Source organism: Hyla sarda, chromosome 9 (genome assembly GCF_029499605.1).
Source record: "Hyla sarda isolate aHylSar1 chromosome 9, aHylSar1.hap1, whole genome shotgun sequence".
NCBI classification, from domain to species: Eukaryota; Metazoa; Chordata; class Amphibia; order Anura; family Hylidae; genus Hyla; species Hyla sarda.
Genome location: NC_079197.1, coordinates 136,864,259 through 136,880,784, shown reverse-complemented (window position 1 = coordinate 136,880,784; position 16,526 = coordinate 136,864,259). Strand labels below are relative to the sequence as shown.

Here is a 16,526-nt window from a genome sequence, read left to right as displayed (position 1 = left end):
GTGGTCATGATGTCAGAGGAAACGCATTTCTTTTTTGGATTTCTCTTTAGTATACAGCCCCTAAAAAGTACTGGAAGGATTAAGATTTTTTTAATAGAAGTGATTTACAAATCTGTTTAACTTTCTTGTACCAGTTGATTTAAAAAAAAACGTTTTCCACCGGAGTACCCCTTTAACTCCACTAAGCCCAAGTCTAATGTTTCCCAATTAGAAAAAAAAAAGTTGCATTGCAAGACCAGGACAGGACAGGGCATTTTGTAGGGTTTATTTAGAAAAAGAACCACTGAGTTTTGGACGAGCGTGTCGCCATGGAGTGAATTGTGTTTGCTCACCTTTTGGATTGCTTAATTCAATTAGCAGATAAAAGGGGCAACTATACCTGAATATCTCTTAAAGGGTACGTTCACACGGGAGGATTACCTGCGGAATTTCCGCAAGCGTATTTGCTACCATTGACTTCAATGGGTCATCAGAAAATCCGCAATAGAGGCAGTTTTGCAGATTTTCCTTCGGACCCATTGAATTCAATGGTAGCAGATTATCTGCTGAGGATTTTCAGCAGCAAATACGCTGCGGAAATTCTGCAGGTAATCCGCCCGTGTGAACGTACCCAAAAGCAGTGTTTCCCATCCAGGGTGCCTCCAGCTGTTGCAACACTACAACTCCCAGCATGCCCGGACAGCCGAAGGCTGTCCGGGCATGCTGAGAGTTGTAGTGTTGCAACAGCTGGAGGCACCCTGGACGGAAAACACTGTCCTAGAGATACCAGTTCACGTAACTTTGACCAGGTGGGTGATACATTTCCCATTTTGCATCTATAAAAGCAACTATATATAAGTATCTATAATATTTATCCAAATATTTTAATATTTATCCAAATATTTTAGGCAACATTAGCAATAGATAAAACTTTTATTATAAATAACGTAGTTTCCTGCAAAGAGAACATAGTGCGTTTGAGGAGCTTGCATTGAATCAAGCCCAAAATCACATCACATTTGTCACGTGCCAAGCCATGGCCATTGCATTTGCCCTATAACATTTTTGCGAGACATTTTTTCTTTTTTGCAAGACAGGTAAGTCAGATCCAGGCACAAGAATACTGGGGTTCAGTATAACATTAAAGGGGTACTCCACTGGAGAACATTTTTTTTATTTATTTTTTATTCAACTGGTGCCAGAAAGTTAAAAAGATTTGTAAATTACTTCTATTTAAAAAGCTTAATCCTTCCAGTACTTATCAGCTGCTGTATACTACAGAGGAAGTTCTTTTCTTTTTGAATTTCCTTTCTGTCTGACCACAGTGCTCTCTGCTGACACCTCTGTCCATGTCAGGAACTGTCCAGAGTAGGAGCCAGTCCCCATAGCAAACCTCTCCTGCTCTGGACAGTTCCTGATATGGACAGAGGTGTCAGCAGAGAGCACTGTGGTCAGACAGAAAAGAAACTACACAACTTCCTCTGGAGCATACAGCAGCTGATAAGTACTGGAAGGATTAAGATTTTGAAATAGAAATAATTTACAAATCTGTTTAGCTTTCTGGCACCAGTTGATTTAAAAATATATTTTTTTCCAGGGGAGCACCCCTTTAAAGGGGTTATCCAGGAAAAAACTTTATTTTCTATATGAACTGGCTCCAGAAAGTCAAACAGATTTGTAAATTACTTCTATTAAAAAAATCTTAATCCTTTCAGTACTTATGAGCTTCTGAAGTTAAAGGGGTATTCCAGGCAAAAACTTTTTTTTATATATCAACTGGCTCCGGAAAGTTAAACAGATTTGTAAATTACTTCTATTAAAAAATCTTAATCCTTCCAATAGTTATTAGCTTCTGAAGTTTTCTGTCTAACTGCTCAATGATGATGTCACGTCCTGGGAGCTGTGCATGATGGGAGAATATCCCCATAGGAGCTGGACAGCTCCCGGAACGTGAGTCATCAGAAAGCAGTTAGACAGAAAACAGCAACTCAACTTCAGAAGCTAATAACTATTGGAAGGATTAAGATTTTTTAATAGAAGTAATTTACAAATCTGTTTAACTTTCCGGAGCCAGTTGATTTATAAAAAAAAGTTTTTGCCTGGAATACCCCTTTAAGGTTGTTCTTTTCTGTCTAAGTGCTCTCTGATGACAAGTGTCTCGGGAAACGGCCAGTTTAGAAGAGGTTTGCTATGGGGATTTGCTTCTAAACAGAGCGTTTCCCGAGACAGGTGTCATCAGAGAGCACTTAGACAGAAAAGAACAACCTTAACTTCAGAAGCTCATAAGTACTGAAAGGATTAAGATTTTTTAATAGAAGTAATTTACAAACCTGTTTAACTTTCTGGAGCCAGTTGATAAATATAATTTAAAAAAAAGTTTTTTCCTGGAATACCCCTTTAAAGCAACGCTATGAGCACTGCTGTGTCGGCTCCAAATCCTCCCCCCACATCTTCAGCAGTTCCTTGGGGCTTTTTTGATGTACCAAAAGAAGGTTTTTCTCCAAGCAAGTGGACGACTGCTCTTTCTTTGGCGTATTGAATGTCTTAAAACCAGGGTGTCCGACCGGTCTCACCCCCAGAGCCATAAAGCACATTCCAGTGTAGACATCATCAATGGGAAACGGGAAGACGAAATGGGACACCAAGTAGAGCCAGGGGGTGAGAGATCCAGAAAACACATACCCTCCTCCTCCTGCATAAGGTGGGTACATGCCCATATAGAAAGATGTAGGGATGTAGTATTTACTTTTAGGGTCTCTGTATGGTTTGGCCAACTTGACTACGTGTCCCATATAGAGCGGGTGATGCCTATGGCTGCTCAGTAAGGTCAGAACATGCACAAGGTTTGGTGTCCGGACGAAAACATCATCGTCTCCTTTTAGTATGTAGGTGGCTTTGGCACAATAGGTCCTCGCCCAACCTAAAAAGAGCTGGTCCTTCAATGTCAAGTTAAAAAAGGTGTCTGCAAAGTCCCATTGAAGAAGGTCATGAGACTGACTGTTCTCATACTCCAGGAGAGGAGATAGATCAAGCATTGGCATGGTGCCCAGGAGAAAGACTAATCTTACGTGCTTCCCACCATACATTTTCTCTGCCCCCCAGGTGCCCCTTACTGCTTGTCTCTGTGCGAAGTTCTGTGGAGACGACTTGATGGCCAGAAGAAGAAAAGTCCTGTTGTGCGGACATTTGTCCGGTTGACTTATGATCATTCTGTGGTTTCGACATTGATCCTGAGTTCGAAAAGTCAATAAGAGTTCGGAATACGGCTCGGGCGGGTTTATCTGCGGCGTGGGTTTGCTGCAGTTCCATGCCCACGGCCTCTTTAAATCCAGTAGCTGATGTTGCTCCATGTTCCAATAGGACCCGGCGGCGGGCACCAGTTTTTTTAAGCTCTGCGCCAAGGAATGAAGAGCTGCCAATGACGACTTCTCGTCATCTTGTAAGGGCTCCAACATGGTCAATGGGTTCCTATCGGGTCCTGGGGAGATAGATGATGGTTCAGACAGTTTGAGAGGAGTGTAAGTAAAGTCAATGAAAATTTTGGTGACAAGGAGAGAAAGCAGGGCGATGACCGAGATGCTGAACTTCCGGCATCTTACCATGGCTGAATGCTGCATGGGCTGGAAAAATAATCACATATATATAGACATCATTAGTCCAGCACCATGTATACAAGCCACCTATATAGCCAGACACTAGAAAAATAAAAGTGAAAAGGTTTAAAGGGGTACTCCGGTGGAAATCGTTTTTTTTTCTTTAATCAACTGGTGCCAGAAAGTTAAACAGATTTGTAAATGACTTCTATTAAAAAATCTTTACCCTTCCAGTACTTATTAGCAGCTGTATGCTACAGAGGAAATTCTTTTCTTTTTGCATTTCTTTTTTGTCTTGTCCACATTTATTTATTTATTTTAAATCAACTGATGCAAGGAAGGTAAACAGATTTGTAAATTACTTGTATTAAAAAATCTTTACCCTTCCAGTACTTATTAGCAGAAATTCTATTATTTTTGAATTTCTTTTTTCGTCTTGTCCACAGTGCTCTCTGCTGACACCTGATGCCCGTATCAGGAACTGTCCAGAGCAGGAGAAAATCCCCATAGCAAACCTATGCTGCTCTGGACAGTTCCTGACACGGACAGAGGTGTCAGCAGAGAGCACTGTGGACAAGACAAAAAAAAAAAAGAAATTCAAAAAGAAAAGAATTTCCTCTGTAGCAAACATCTGCTTATAAGTACTAGAAGGGTAAAGATTTTTTAATAGAAGTAATTTACACATCTGTTTAACTTTCTGGCACTAGTTCATTTAAATAAAGATAAAAAAATAAAAAGTTTTCCACCGGAGTACCGGTTTAAAGGGGTACTCTGGCGCTAAGACATCTTATCCCCTATCCAAAGGATAGGGGATAAGATGCCTGATCGCGGGGGTCCCGCCGCTGGGGACCCCTGTGATCTTCCACGCCGCACCCCATTAAAATCAGCCCCTGGAGCGTGCTCGCTCCGGGTCTGATTACGGGCGATCACGGGGATGGAGCATAGTGACGTCACGGTTCCGCCCCCGTGTGATGTCACGGCTCCGCCCCCGTGTGACATCTGTCACGCCCCCTCCCATAGGCTTGCATTGAGGGGGCAGAGCGTGATGTCACACAGGGGTGGAGACATGATGTCACAACGCTCCGTCCCCGTGATCGCCAGTAATCAGACCCGGAGTGAACATGCTCCGGGGGCTGATTCTAATGGGTTGCAGCGTGGAAGATCACAGGGGTCCCCAGCGGCGGGACCCCCATTATCAGGCATCTTATCCCCTATCCTTTGGATAGGGGATAAGATGTCTAAGCGCCAGAGTACCCCAATAAGACCATTTGTTATTATACGATTTGCCAACAAAGATTCCCCATATTAAAAATGGCCCATACTGGTATTTGTAATCCATCTAGATCAATGGTCTCCATACTGTGGACTATCACACACTGCAAAACTACAAATCCCAGCATACCCGGACAGCCGTTGGCTGTCCGGGTATGCTGGGAATTGTAGTTTTGCAACAAATGGATGTCTACAGTATGGAGACTCCTGATCTAGAGTAAGCCACACAAATCAATGGCGCTTTCTTATATAGAAGACTTCCATTTTTCATGGTGCTGGTTGAAGGTTCCGATATCCAAAACAACATCTTACCTCAGGGCCACCTTTACGCAAGTCTTATGATCATACGAAAGGGGACATAATAATGTCATAAATTCCAGTCAGCCATATTGTTGTTCAGGAAGCGTGGGATCACACTACACCATATATCATAATACCAAGAGGAAAAAGTAACAAAGCATAAAAACACTGAACTGGGCCAATATACCCAAACAATGTTACATTTCAAGGGGTTATCCAGGGATTTTTTTTTTTGGTTCCAGAAAGTTAAACAAATTTGTAAATGACTTCTATTAAAAAATCTTAATCCTTTCAGTACTTATGAGCTGCTGAAGTTGAGTTGTTCTTTTCTGTCTAAGTGCTCTCTGATGACACGGGTCTCAGGAACCGCCCAGTTTAGAAGCAAATCCCCATAGCAAACCTCTTCTACTCTGTGCAGATCCAGAGACAAGCAGAGATGTCAGCAGAGAGCACTGTTTCCAGACAGAAAAGAACAACTCAACTTCAGCAGCGGATTGTTTTTTTCCTGGAATACCCCTTTAAAATAGAAAATGCCCCCAAAGGGATCTTCGGCCAGATCAAACATATCAGAAGTTCACATCAATGAGAGCTTGAGCCTTGACTAATTTCCTGCACGTTAGTCCATCAAAACCATTCAGCGCTGCCTGGAGGTTTCCAGTAATAAACCCTCGATTAGAAAAGGTTCAATCTGCCAAAAATGGTAAAAAAAAAGGATCATTTTCGGGAAACTTGTGCCTTAGGCCATGTTCACACGGCATAAAATATAAAAACACGTATGGACATTCCGCACATTTTATTAATCCGGCCGGCGCTAGGACCGCTCAGAAATGAGTAGTTTCATAGACGGCAATGCACCTCCAAGCACAAATCGTGAGAAAGAACAGACGAGTCTATTCTTTTTGCGGACGCTGGAATCGTGATTTTCAGGGCAGAAACTCCACCGTGTGCACAGTGCAGGAGAATCATCTTGAAATCAACTTCAGCGGAATGCAGTGGAATTCCGCACGGACATTCAGCTGTGTGAACACACCCTTCGTGTAGGGTCACATGTAATGGATCCGCAGCGTTTTTTACGCTGTGGATACGCCGGTGACCCAACCCATAGTGTGCCTCCAGCTGTCCAAAGCAGCCGTAATGTCTGAGTACACTGCGCATGCGGCGGCGGCGACTCGCAGGCCCGTGTGGCAGCTCAGAGCGTTGGATTGCTACTGCAAGCAAGGCGAGGCAGGGGGTGGCAACAGCTGGAGGCACACTATGGGTCAGATCACCAGCGGATCCGCAGCGTATTTTACGCTGTGGATACACCGGTGACCCAACCCATAGTGTGCCTCCAGCCGTCCGAAGCAGCTGTGATGTCTGCGTACACTGCGCATGCGTGCGGCGACTCGCGGGCCCGTGTGGCAGATTGCCACTGCAAGCAGGCCAGGGGGCAAGGCGAGGCAGCAACAGCTGGAGGCACACTATGGACTGGATCACCAGCGGATCCGCAGCGTAAAATACGCTGTGGATCCGTTATGTGTGACCTTACCCTTAGGGCTCATGCAAACTGAGGAAATTCCTTGTGAAATTTACTCTACTTTTCCATGAGGAAACCAGTGCACACTGGGTTATTTGAGGTAGATTTGACCTCAAATTCTACTCAATAGATGTCAATGGAAGGTCCTGATGAGGATTATTATTAATTATCAGATTATTAATTGACAAGTCCGTTCTTCTTCATCAGGACTAGAGATAAGCGAACTTACAGTAAATTTGATTCGTCACGAACTTCTCGGCTCGGCTGTTGATGTCTTATCCTACATAAATTAGTTCAGCTTTCCGGTGCTCCGGCGGGGTGGATACAGTCCTAGGAGACTCTTTCCTAGGACTGTATCCACCTTTTCCAGCCCACCGGAGCACCTGAAAGCTGAACTAATTTATGTAGGATAAGTCAGCAACTGCTGAGCCGAGAAGTTTGTGACGAATCGAATTTACTGTAAGTTCGGTCATCTCTAATCAGGACCTTCCATTGACATCTATTAGATTCCACAAATACTGCAAGCAGTAGACCTGACTAACACAACAATACCATATACCATATGACATGACAGGTCTTATCCAGGGATATGCACAACCCCTACATGTTTCGCTCCTTCAAGCTTCCTCAGGAAACACATGTAGGGGTTGTGCATATCCCTGGGTAAGACCTGTCATGTCATATGGTATATGGTATTGTTGTGTTAGTCAGGTCTAGGCCTCCAGTGTACTTTTTACCTTGCTTTACTTTACTACCTGTGGCCCTCTGAAGGACACCTTGTATCTGAACTACCTACCTATATTTTGTTACGACTTACCTTTGGTATATGCTATCCATGGTGTTACTTTGCTGTGTCATTTCTTCGTTTTTATGTATTTTTATGTACCGTATTTTTCGCCGTATAAGAAGCACCTTTTCTTCCCCAAAACTGGGGGGGGGGAGTTGGACAATCTTATACGGCGAATATACACCTATCGCGGCGGTCCCTGCGGCCATCAATGGCCGGGACCCGTGGCTAATACAGGGCATCACCGATCGTGGTGATGCCCTGTATTAACCCTTCAGACGCGGCGATCAAAGCTGACCGCCGCATCTGAAGCGAAAGTGACACTAACCCGGCTGCTCAGTCGGGCTGTTCGGGACCGCCACGGTGAAATCGCGGCATCCCGAACAGCTTACAGGACACCGGGAGGGACCTTACCTGCCTCCTCAGTGTCGGCTCCGTGCCGGGATCCCCTGCATGGCCGGTGCTCTCCTTCCTCGTCATCACGTCATTGCGCACGCCGTCCCGTCATCCAATAGGAGCGGCGTGCGTAGCGACGTGATGGCGGCAACGGAGAGTGAGGATCCCGGGGAAGAAGAAGTCCGAAGCATTGGGGACGCCCCGGGGACGCGGCGACAGCGATGGAGGGCGACATCCAGGGCAGCGGTGACGAGTGGTGACGGTCCGGAGCGGCGGGGACAGGTGAGTATAACCTCCTATACCAGTGGTCTTCAACCTGCGGACCTCCAGATGTTGCAAAACTACAACTCCCAGCATGCCCGGACAGCCAACGGCTGTCTGGGCATGCTGGGAGTTGTAGTTTTGCAACATCTGGAGGTCCGCAGGTTGAAGATCACTTTTGGGTTCAGAATCTTTTTTTTCTAGATTTTGCACCTTTAAAATTGGGTGCGTCTTATATGCCGGTGCGTCCTATAGGGCGAAAAATACGGTATGTTTAATGTGATTAATAAAGATTTTGTACGTTTCCTAATACTTGTGGTGGATATCTAGTAATCCTTTTTTTGGTGTATATACTTGAATTCATTACTAGTTTGGGATTTCCTTGTTGGGATTTTTTGTCCCACAGGATGCTTTTTGGTGTATAATGTTTACTGCATGTAGCAGAATTTTAAAGCTGATTTTTTTTTCCAACAGATTTGGCCTGGAAATTCCACCCACTTCAATTCTAAAGGGATTATCCAGGATTAGAAACACTGAACTAATTAAAAAAAAAAAAAAAAAAAAAAAAAAACAGCACCACACCTGTCTTCAGGTTGTGAGTGGTATTGCACCTCAGTTACTTTAAAGTGAATGGAGCCAAGTTGTAACATCACGACCTGAGGACAGGTGTGGTGCTTTTTATTTTTTAAATAATTAACACTGTTTTTTGTTCCTGGATAATTCCTTTAATTTTGGACACATTTATAATAGTAAATTTTCCCTGTCCGCACCCTTATGCGTTAGAAACTCCTAGGTGGTAAAAAGAAAAAGGGCACACACAAAAAAAATAATAATAATTAGCCAGCCAGAAACAGTAGGGTTCTGTGCCAAAAAATAATTAGCAGTTTCCACCAAATATTTGTACCGCTTGACTTTTTATATTTGCTTTTATGATTATTTTTATAGATTATTTTATGTCTTTTTTTTATATATATTTTTTTACATTATTTTATTTATTAATTTTGTTCCCGCTCCTGGTAGAGGGGGTTATATAAAGAAATGTATACCGTAACAATATTTTTGAGAAATCTGTGAAATGTATTTTTTGTAAGCGATGATTATGCTTGTGATGTATTTTTGGGTTTGTTGCATCACATAGATGTTTGTCTGTATGGAATGAAATCTTGTTTTATGATGATTAATGTTATGTATTTATGTACAATTCTACTCTGAATAAAATAACAAAAATATTATTTATAAAAATATATATATTTTTTTTATATCTACTAAAGACTTCAATCTAACAAAAATCACCTAGTGCAGTGGTCTGCAAGGTGTGGGTCTCCAGCTGTTGCAAAACTACAACTCCTTGCATGCCCGGACAGCCATTGCACAGTAGTCCACAAAGTGTGGGCCTCCAGCTGTTGCAAAACTACAACTCCCAACATGCCCAGACAGCCGTTGCACAGTGGTCTGCAAAGTGTGGGCCTCCAGCTGTTGCAAAACTACAACTCCCAGCATGCCAGGACAGCATTGCATAGCAGCCTGCAAAGTGTGGGCCTCCAGCTGTTGCAAAACTACAACTCCCTGCATGCCCAGACAGCCATTGCATAGCAGCCTGCAAAGTGTGGACCTCCAGCTGTTGCAAAAATACAACTCCCTGCATGCCCAGACAGCCATTGCATAGCAGCCTGCAAAGTGTGGGCCTCCAGCTGTTGCAAAAATACAACTCCCTGCATGCCCAGACAGCCATTGCATAGCAGCCTGCAAAGTGTGGGCCTCCAGCTGTTGCAAAAATACAACTCCCTGCATGCCCAGACAGCCATTGCACAGTGGTCTGCAAAGTGTGGGCCTCCAGCTGTTGCAAAACTACAACTCTTTGCATGCCCGGACAGTCATTGCGTAGTGGTCTGTAAAGTGTGAGCCTCCAGCTGTTGCAAAACAACAACTCCCAGCATGCCCGGACAGCCAACGGCTGTCCGGGCATGCTGGGTGTTGTAGTTTGCAACAGCTGGAGGTCGTAGGACCTAGCAGACAGTTCCACCCTGCCATTCATCACCATGAAAGTGTCCCATAGTGATGATGATGATGATGATGATGAAGCAGCGGCTCCTCTAGACACAGATTCCCCAATGACTAAACATTCCCAGGGAGATCAGCTGTGGAGACAAAGAGATGCGGCTCATCATAGCTGACACCGTAAAACCCTACAGTGCAGAGTATCAGATCTACATGCACAGGGATATTTATAACCTCACTAGCAGCTACATGGACTTTTGCAGTCTGCCTTCTTCCAGTGGTCCGCTATGGAAATGGAGCTGGTAATATCGGGGTCTCCATGTGACAGGCAGCCCGGCTTACCTTACACAGATGTGGCACAGATAATTCCAGCATCGGTCCAGTGACTTGTATCCTCACCACTCCCAGTCTGCCCCGCTGCCTCCTCCTATTTACTTGATTACCGTAGAGGATTCGGCGGTCTCCCCCCTCCTTTCCCCTCTCTCCTCCTTCCTTTCTCACAAGTGACTTTATTCTCCTGAATAACCCAAGACTCTCGGCAGCACTATAAATTATTCAATATAAGAAGATCGCTTCCAGAATGTAATGTGCCTGGGATACCCAGATTGGTCATTTATAGAGCAGCCACTAAAAGAAAGCTTGTCACTCAGCTTTCCATACACCCTGAATGACAAATTGCCAGTAAACTTGGTACACGTTTTCTTATATGTCCAAGAAAAATATAACCCAGTTTAGGGATGTCCCGATTCTGACAATATCTATCTCCACAGCCAAAGAGTAGCCCGATTGGGAGATGTACCGGATGTCCCATGCAGGTTTACTGATGTTGTTACTCTTGGGCTGCGGAGATTGCCCAGGAGTTTTAAATATCCTGCCACCTGACCAATGTCATGGGAAAGTATGATTTAAAGGGTACAATTCTTTTCTAATCAACTGGTGAAGAAAGTTAAACAGATTTATAACATATTACTTCTATATAAAAATCTTAATCCTTCCAGGACTTAGCTGTTGTAAGCTCCAGAGAAAGTTGTGAAGTTCTTTCCAGTCTGACCACAGTGCTCTCTGCTGACACCTCTGTTCATGTCAGGAACTGTCCAGAGCAGGATAGGTTTGCTATGGGGATTTACTCCTGCTCTGGACAGTTCCTGATACGGGCATCAGGTGTCAGCAGAGAACACTGTGGTCAGACTGATAAGAACTGTAGGGGGTATTAAACTGTCAGAGTCACTGGTAGAGAAGGATCTGGGTGTACTTGTAGATCACAGACTACAGAATAGCATGCAATGTCAGGCTGCTGCTTCCAAAGCCGGCAGGATATTGTCATGTATAAAAAGAGGCATGGACTCAAGGGACAGGGACATAATACTCCCCCTTTATAAAGCATTGGTACGGCCTCACCTGGAATATGCTGTTCAGTTTTGGGCACCTGTCCATAAAAGGGACACTGCGGAGTTGGAAAGGGTGCAGAGACTAATATGGGGCATGGAACATCTTAGCTATGAGGAGCGATTAAAGGAGTTACAATTGTTTAGTCTTGAGAAGAGACGTTTAAGGGGGGATATGATAAACGTATATAAGTATATAAATGGCCCATACAAAAAATATGGAGAAAAACTGTTCCAGGTTAAACCCCCCCAAAGGACGAGGGGACACTCCCTCCGTCTGGAGAAGAAAAAGTTTAGTCTCAAGGGGCGACACGCCTTCTTTACCATGAGAACTGTGAACTTATGGAACAGTCTACCTCAGGAACTGGTCACAGCAGGAACAATTAACAGCTTTAAAACAGGATTAGATACATTCCTGGAACAAAATAACATTAATGCTTATGAAGAAATATAAAATCCCATCCCTTCCCCAATATGGCGCCACACCCCTACCCCTTAATTCCCTGGTTGAACTCGATGGACATATGTCTTTTTTCGACCGTACTAACTATGTAACTATGTAACTACACAACTTCCTTTGTAGCATACAGCAGCTGATAAATACTGGAAGGATTAAGATTTTTTAATAGAAGTAATTTACAAATCTGTTTAACTTTCTGGCACCAGTTGATTTAAAAATAAATAAATAAATAAATGGTTTTCCACCGGAGTACCCCTTTAACTGTCCGTCAGGCAGGTGCAGAGAATATATAATGTGGAGACAAAGAGGGGGGATGGGACAAGCAGGTGAGAGAAGATTTATTGCGGGTTAAGAGAAAAGTTAGGGGAAGAGAGAACATCAGTTCTGGGACAGGGAGAGGGTATGGCAGCGCTGGAGTACAGGGTGAACAAGCAGCCTATCACTGCAATATGCATGCCACCCAGCTTTCCCAGTCTCCTGAAGAGCTCCAATATGGCTGCTTTACCAGATAGATATTGCTCTGAAGGAGACTGGGAAAGCTAGGGAAGTTCTGGGAGCCTCAACTGTGTACTGCATGTCATCTAGCTTTCCAAGTCCCCTGAAGAGCTCCGATATGGCTGCTTTATATTCTCTTCAGCAGAGTGGAAAAGCTGGGTGGCAGGCAGTATACAGTGCAGGACTCACAGTACTCACCTAGCTTTCCTGTTCTTCTGAAGAGATTGTCTAGTGAAGCAGATATATATAAATATACGCAAATAAGAATTACTGCAGCACTCCCAAATGGTGAGGAAAAGTGAGAAGCTTTTATTCCATCAAAGTGTCCGGCAACGTTTCAGCTTCTCTCAAGCCTAAAGAATCCTACAATTTTGTGCCCAATGCTCATGTGCAGAATATATGTTTCCATGGTAACAGACTATATGGACAACCCTTATGTAGTGTGATCCTTGAGTTGGGTTAACCATTTACATAAAATATTGGTTGTCCGAAATGGCAAATTCATTTCGCGGAAGTGCGCTTCATCAGGAGATATGCCAGATGAAGCTTGAGGCCTGCACGTCGCACCAATAGTGACAGCAAGTGCGACGTACAGGCCTCCAACACCCAACGTTTCGCTCCAAGGCTTCTTCCGGGGCGTCGCCCCGGAAGAAGCCTTGGAGCGAAACGTTGGGTGTTGGAGCCCTGCACGTTGCACTTGCTGTCACTAATGGTAACCAGTGTTTACATTTTGTACCCATCTGCACTTATGCTTGTTTTAGGATTGAGCAGCTTGTACTTTACCAAATGTACTTTATCCTACTACTGCTGCTATATTAAGTACAGGATGGTTTACTTACTTTCTATACTGCACTTTATTCATGCTGCTGCGGCAATGTCTCCTCTCTTAAAGGAGTAGTGCACCTTATTTTTTGCTGCTATGTTCCCTCTCTTTCAGGAGTAGTGAGCATATTTATTATCCCTCGCTGCATTTTGCATGTTGCACATTCATTATTGGCGTGCATAGCCCCATTCTGTGTCAGATTCCACCATAGAACTTTCTATTTTATGTGATTTTATCTTTGTCTTGTTTGTTATAGCATTTATGTCAATAAAGTTTTGCCTCATCAATGACCTCTGTACGCATTTCTTCGTTGATGCATTTATAGTTTTGGCGTAGGTCAGTTACGCATGGGAAGCTTTTGGTTGCATGTGGGTAATAAACTATCTTATCCCTGAACGGGATCCATGCACCTTGCTTCATCCTGAGATTTCCTTTGGGGGGGGGGTTTGTGGTTGCTTAATTTTCCTTTGTAGCAGCTGCTGGATCCTGGCTAAGGGTACGTTCGCACGAGCGGATTTACAGCGGATTTTATGCTGCGGATCCGCTGGTGAAGGCCCCGCTCTATGCTGTCTTTACATGTGCCTGCTGGTAGCGGCAATACGCCACGACGAGCAGACACCCTGCAGCAATGTGCGCGGCGTACTCGCACATCGCGGATGCTCTCCTTGCTCTGAGCTAGGCAGAGAGCTCCTGCGATGTGCGAGTACACTGCGACTCGTACATTGCAGTGTGTCTGCTCGTAGCCGCGTATTGCCACTACCAGCAGGCACATGCAAAGACAGCATAGAGCGGGCCTTCACCAGCAGATCCGCAGCGAATACGCTGCGAAAATCCGCTCCTGTGAACGTACCCTAAGGCTGGGTTCACATGACGTTTTTTCCCCATATGGGAGCGCATACGGCCGTATGTAATTCATTTCAATGAGCCGACCGGAGGGAACCGGTCAGCTAATTTTTCCCCATATGCGGTTTTCTACCGGACCAAAAACCTTGGTTGACTACAGTTTTAGGTCCGGTAGAAAACCGCATACGGGGAAAAATGAGCTGACCGGTTCCCTCCGGTCGGCTCATTGAAATGAATTACATACGGGCCGCATGCAGCAGGATACGGGAGCTCAAGTTTTTAGCTCCCCGCTGCCGTATGCGCTCCCGTATGGGGAAAAACGTGATGTGAACCCAGCCTAATACTGCCCTAGAAGCTTTTACCATTGTTGTACGTGGCTCAGTACAACCACCGCCGGGAGCACTTCTGTTCATTTATATTTTGCGCTATAGCGCTATCACACTATGAAGCGCTTTCCTTTCTTCAAGAAATGGCAAATTATCATCTGTAACTGCTTTTTATGTGTGTCTAGATCAGTGTTTCCCAACCAGGGTGCCTCCAGCTGTTGCAAAACTACAACTCCCAGCATGCCCGGACAGCCAACGGCTGTCCGGGCATGCTGGGAGTTGTAGTTTTGCAACAGCAGGAGGCACCCTGGTTGGGAAACACTGTTCTATACACATGTAAAAAGTTCTATACTGTTTTAGTTTTTTTCTTTTTTTTTTATAAAAATATTTTCTATGCAGTGTTAAAAAAAAAAAACCTAAAGGACGATAATAGTATTATTATAATCCATTATATGGGAGTTGTCATTTTGCAACAGCTGGAGGCACCCTGGTTGGAAAACACTGTTCCATACTTTTATTTTTTTCAATTTTTTAAATAAAGCTATTTTCTATGCAGTGTAAAAAACAAAACAAACAAACAAAAAAACTCCAGCTGTAGCAAAACTACAACTCCCAGCATGCCCGGATAGGGGGATACGTTTTTCACTATCTCTATGGGAAGCTGAACAGCTATCCCATAAAGATATATTGAGGGAGCGTGGCGGCACCCGCTTTGGGTGGGGGGGGGGGTCGTGATGTCCGGGCATGCTGGGAGTTGTAGTTTTGCAACAGCTGGAGGCACCCTGGTTGGAAAACACTGTTCTATACTTTTAGTTTTTTCATTTTCTTTTATAAAAATATTTTCTATGCAGTGTAAAAAAAATATATAAAAACCTAAAAGGACGATAATAGTATTATTATCATCCAGTGTGCCTCCAGCTGTAGCAAAACTACAACTCCCAGCATGCCCAGATAGGGGATGTACGTTTTTCACTATCTCTATGGGAAGCTGAACAGCTATCCCATAGAGATATATTGAGGGAGCGTGGCGGCCCCCGCTTTGGGTGGGGGGGGGGGGGGGGGTTCGTGATGTCCGGCCATCCTGGGAGTTGTGGTTTTGCAACACCTGGAGGCACCCTGGTTTATCTAGACCTATCGTTTTACTTTAAAATGGAGACAATTCCTTATTTTTTTTATGAAACAGACAAAAACGTCTGAAAACAAACTACCATATGTCTGACAGATACACATCCAATGGAGAAGCATAGGATTTTAAGCCATTCGTTACAACAATACTTTATACGGATGCAAAAATCGTTATGTGAATACACTCGGAGGTATTTTATGGCGCGCAATACACGAAAAGAGAATTGGTGTAAAAATAGGCATGTCTGTAGCGTCTGCTTGTTTTTGGTATGGACAGATTCTGGTGCACAATGGGACAAATTTACTAAAAAACATGCACCTACTTGCCCTTGTTACCCATAGCAACCAATCCCAGAGGGGCCTTTCTTTTCGCGACGCTGAGCTGGGATAGGTTAAACAAGGTCATGTAATTGTACCCTGTAGTTATAATGCCTTATATATATACTTACATGTTCTCTCCTACTGATCAGTAACTACAGCAGCATTGTATTGTAGGCATTTCACTCTCCCTGGGGTTGCCATGGTAGCCATCAACAGACTTACTTCCTGTCATGTGACCTCCTCCGCTCTTATGAAGAGTTTACACCAGTGTTTCCCAATCAGGGTGCCTCCAGATGTTGCAAAACTACAACTTCCAGCATGCCCGGACAGCCGTTGGCTTCATGTACTACTGCCAAACACAATATGGGAGGGGCATTTACTAAGGGGTTTAGTCATTTTTTTCTGACTATTTTTGGCGCAAAATTGTCGCAATTGCGCCTACCCTATTTTCTGTGCGACTTTCTCTAGCAAGAGCTAGAAAGTAAAATTTTTTTTTCCCGCTTGATTTACGCTAGTTTTCATTTTTGACTTGCAGTGGTCAGGTATTTATTAACAGTCGCAGCTGCGCAATAAACTGTCACAACGGCCGTAAAAATTGACTAAATTTACTCCAGCTCCAACATGGAGCAGGAAAAGCTACTGCCGC

At 44.1% G+C, this 16,526-nt stretch overlaps 1 protein-coding gene across 11 annotated transcripts in view; it reads right to left on the bottom strand.

Annotated features, from left to right (window-relative positions):
- Positions 1-2,096: 2,096 nt before the first annotated feature.
- The window catches only part of LOC130290327 (distal membrane-arm assembly complex protein 2-like), a 61,863-nt gene continuing 47,433 nt past the window's right edge, over positions 2,097-16,526 (bottom strand). For 2 of the 11 annotated variants that reach the window (XM_056537800.1, XM_056537801.1), the window contains exon 2: positions 2,100-3,599. In XM_056537800.1, the coding sequence (XP_056393775.1) occupies positions 2,388-3,596 (1,209 nt within the window). In that variant the 5' untranslated portion in view covers positions 3,597-3,599 and the 3' untranslated portion in view covers positions 2,100-2,387. Of the gene's footprint in view, positions 3,600-5,156; positions 5,833-10,444; positions 10,587-16,008; positions 16,452-16,526 lie in introns of those variants that run through there. The other 9 variants (XM_056537804.1, XM_056537798.1, XM_056537806.1 and 6 more) reach the window with 9 other exon arrangements.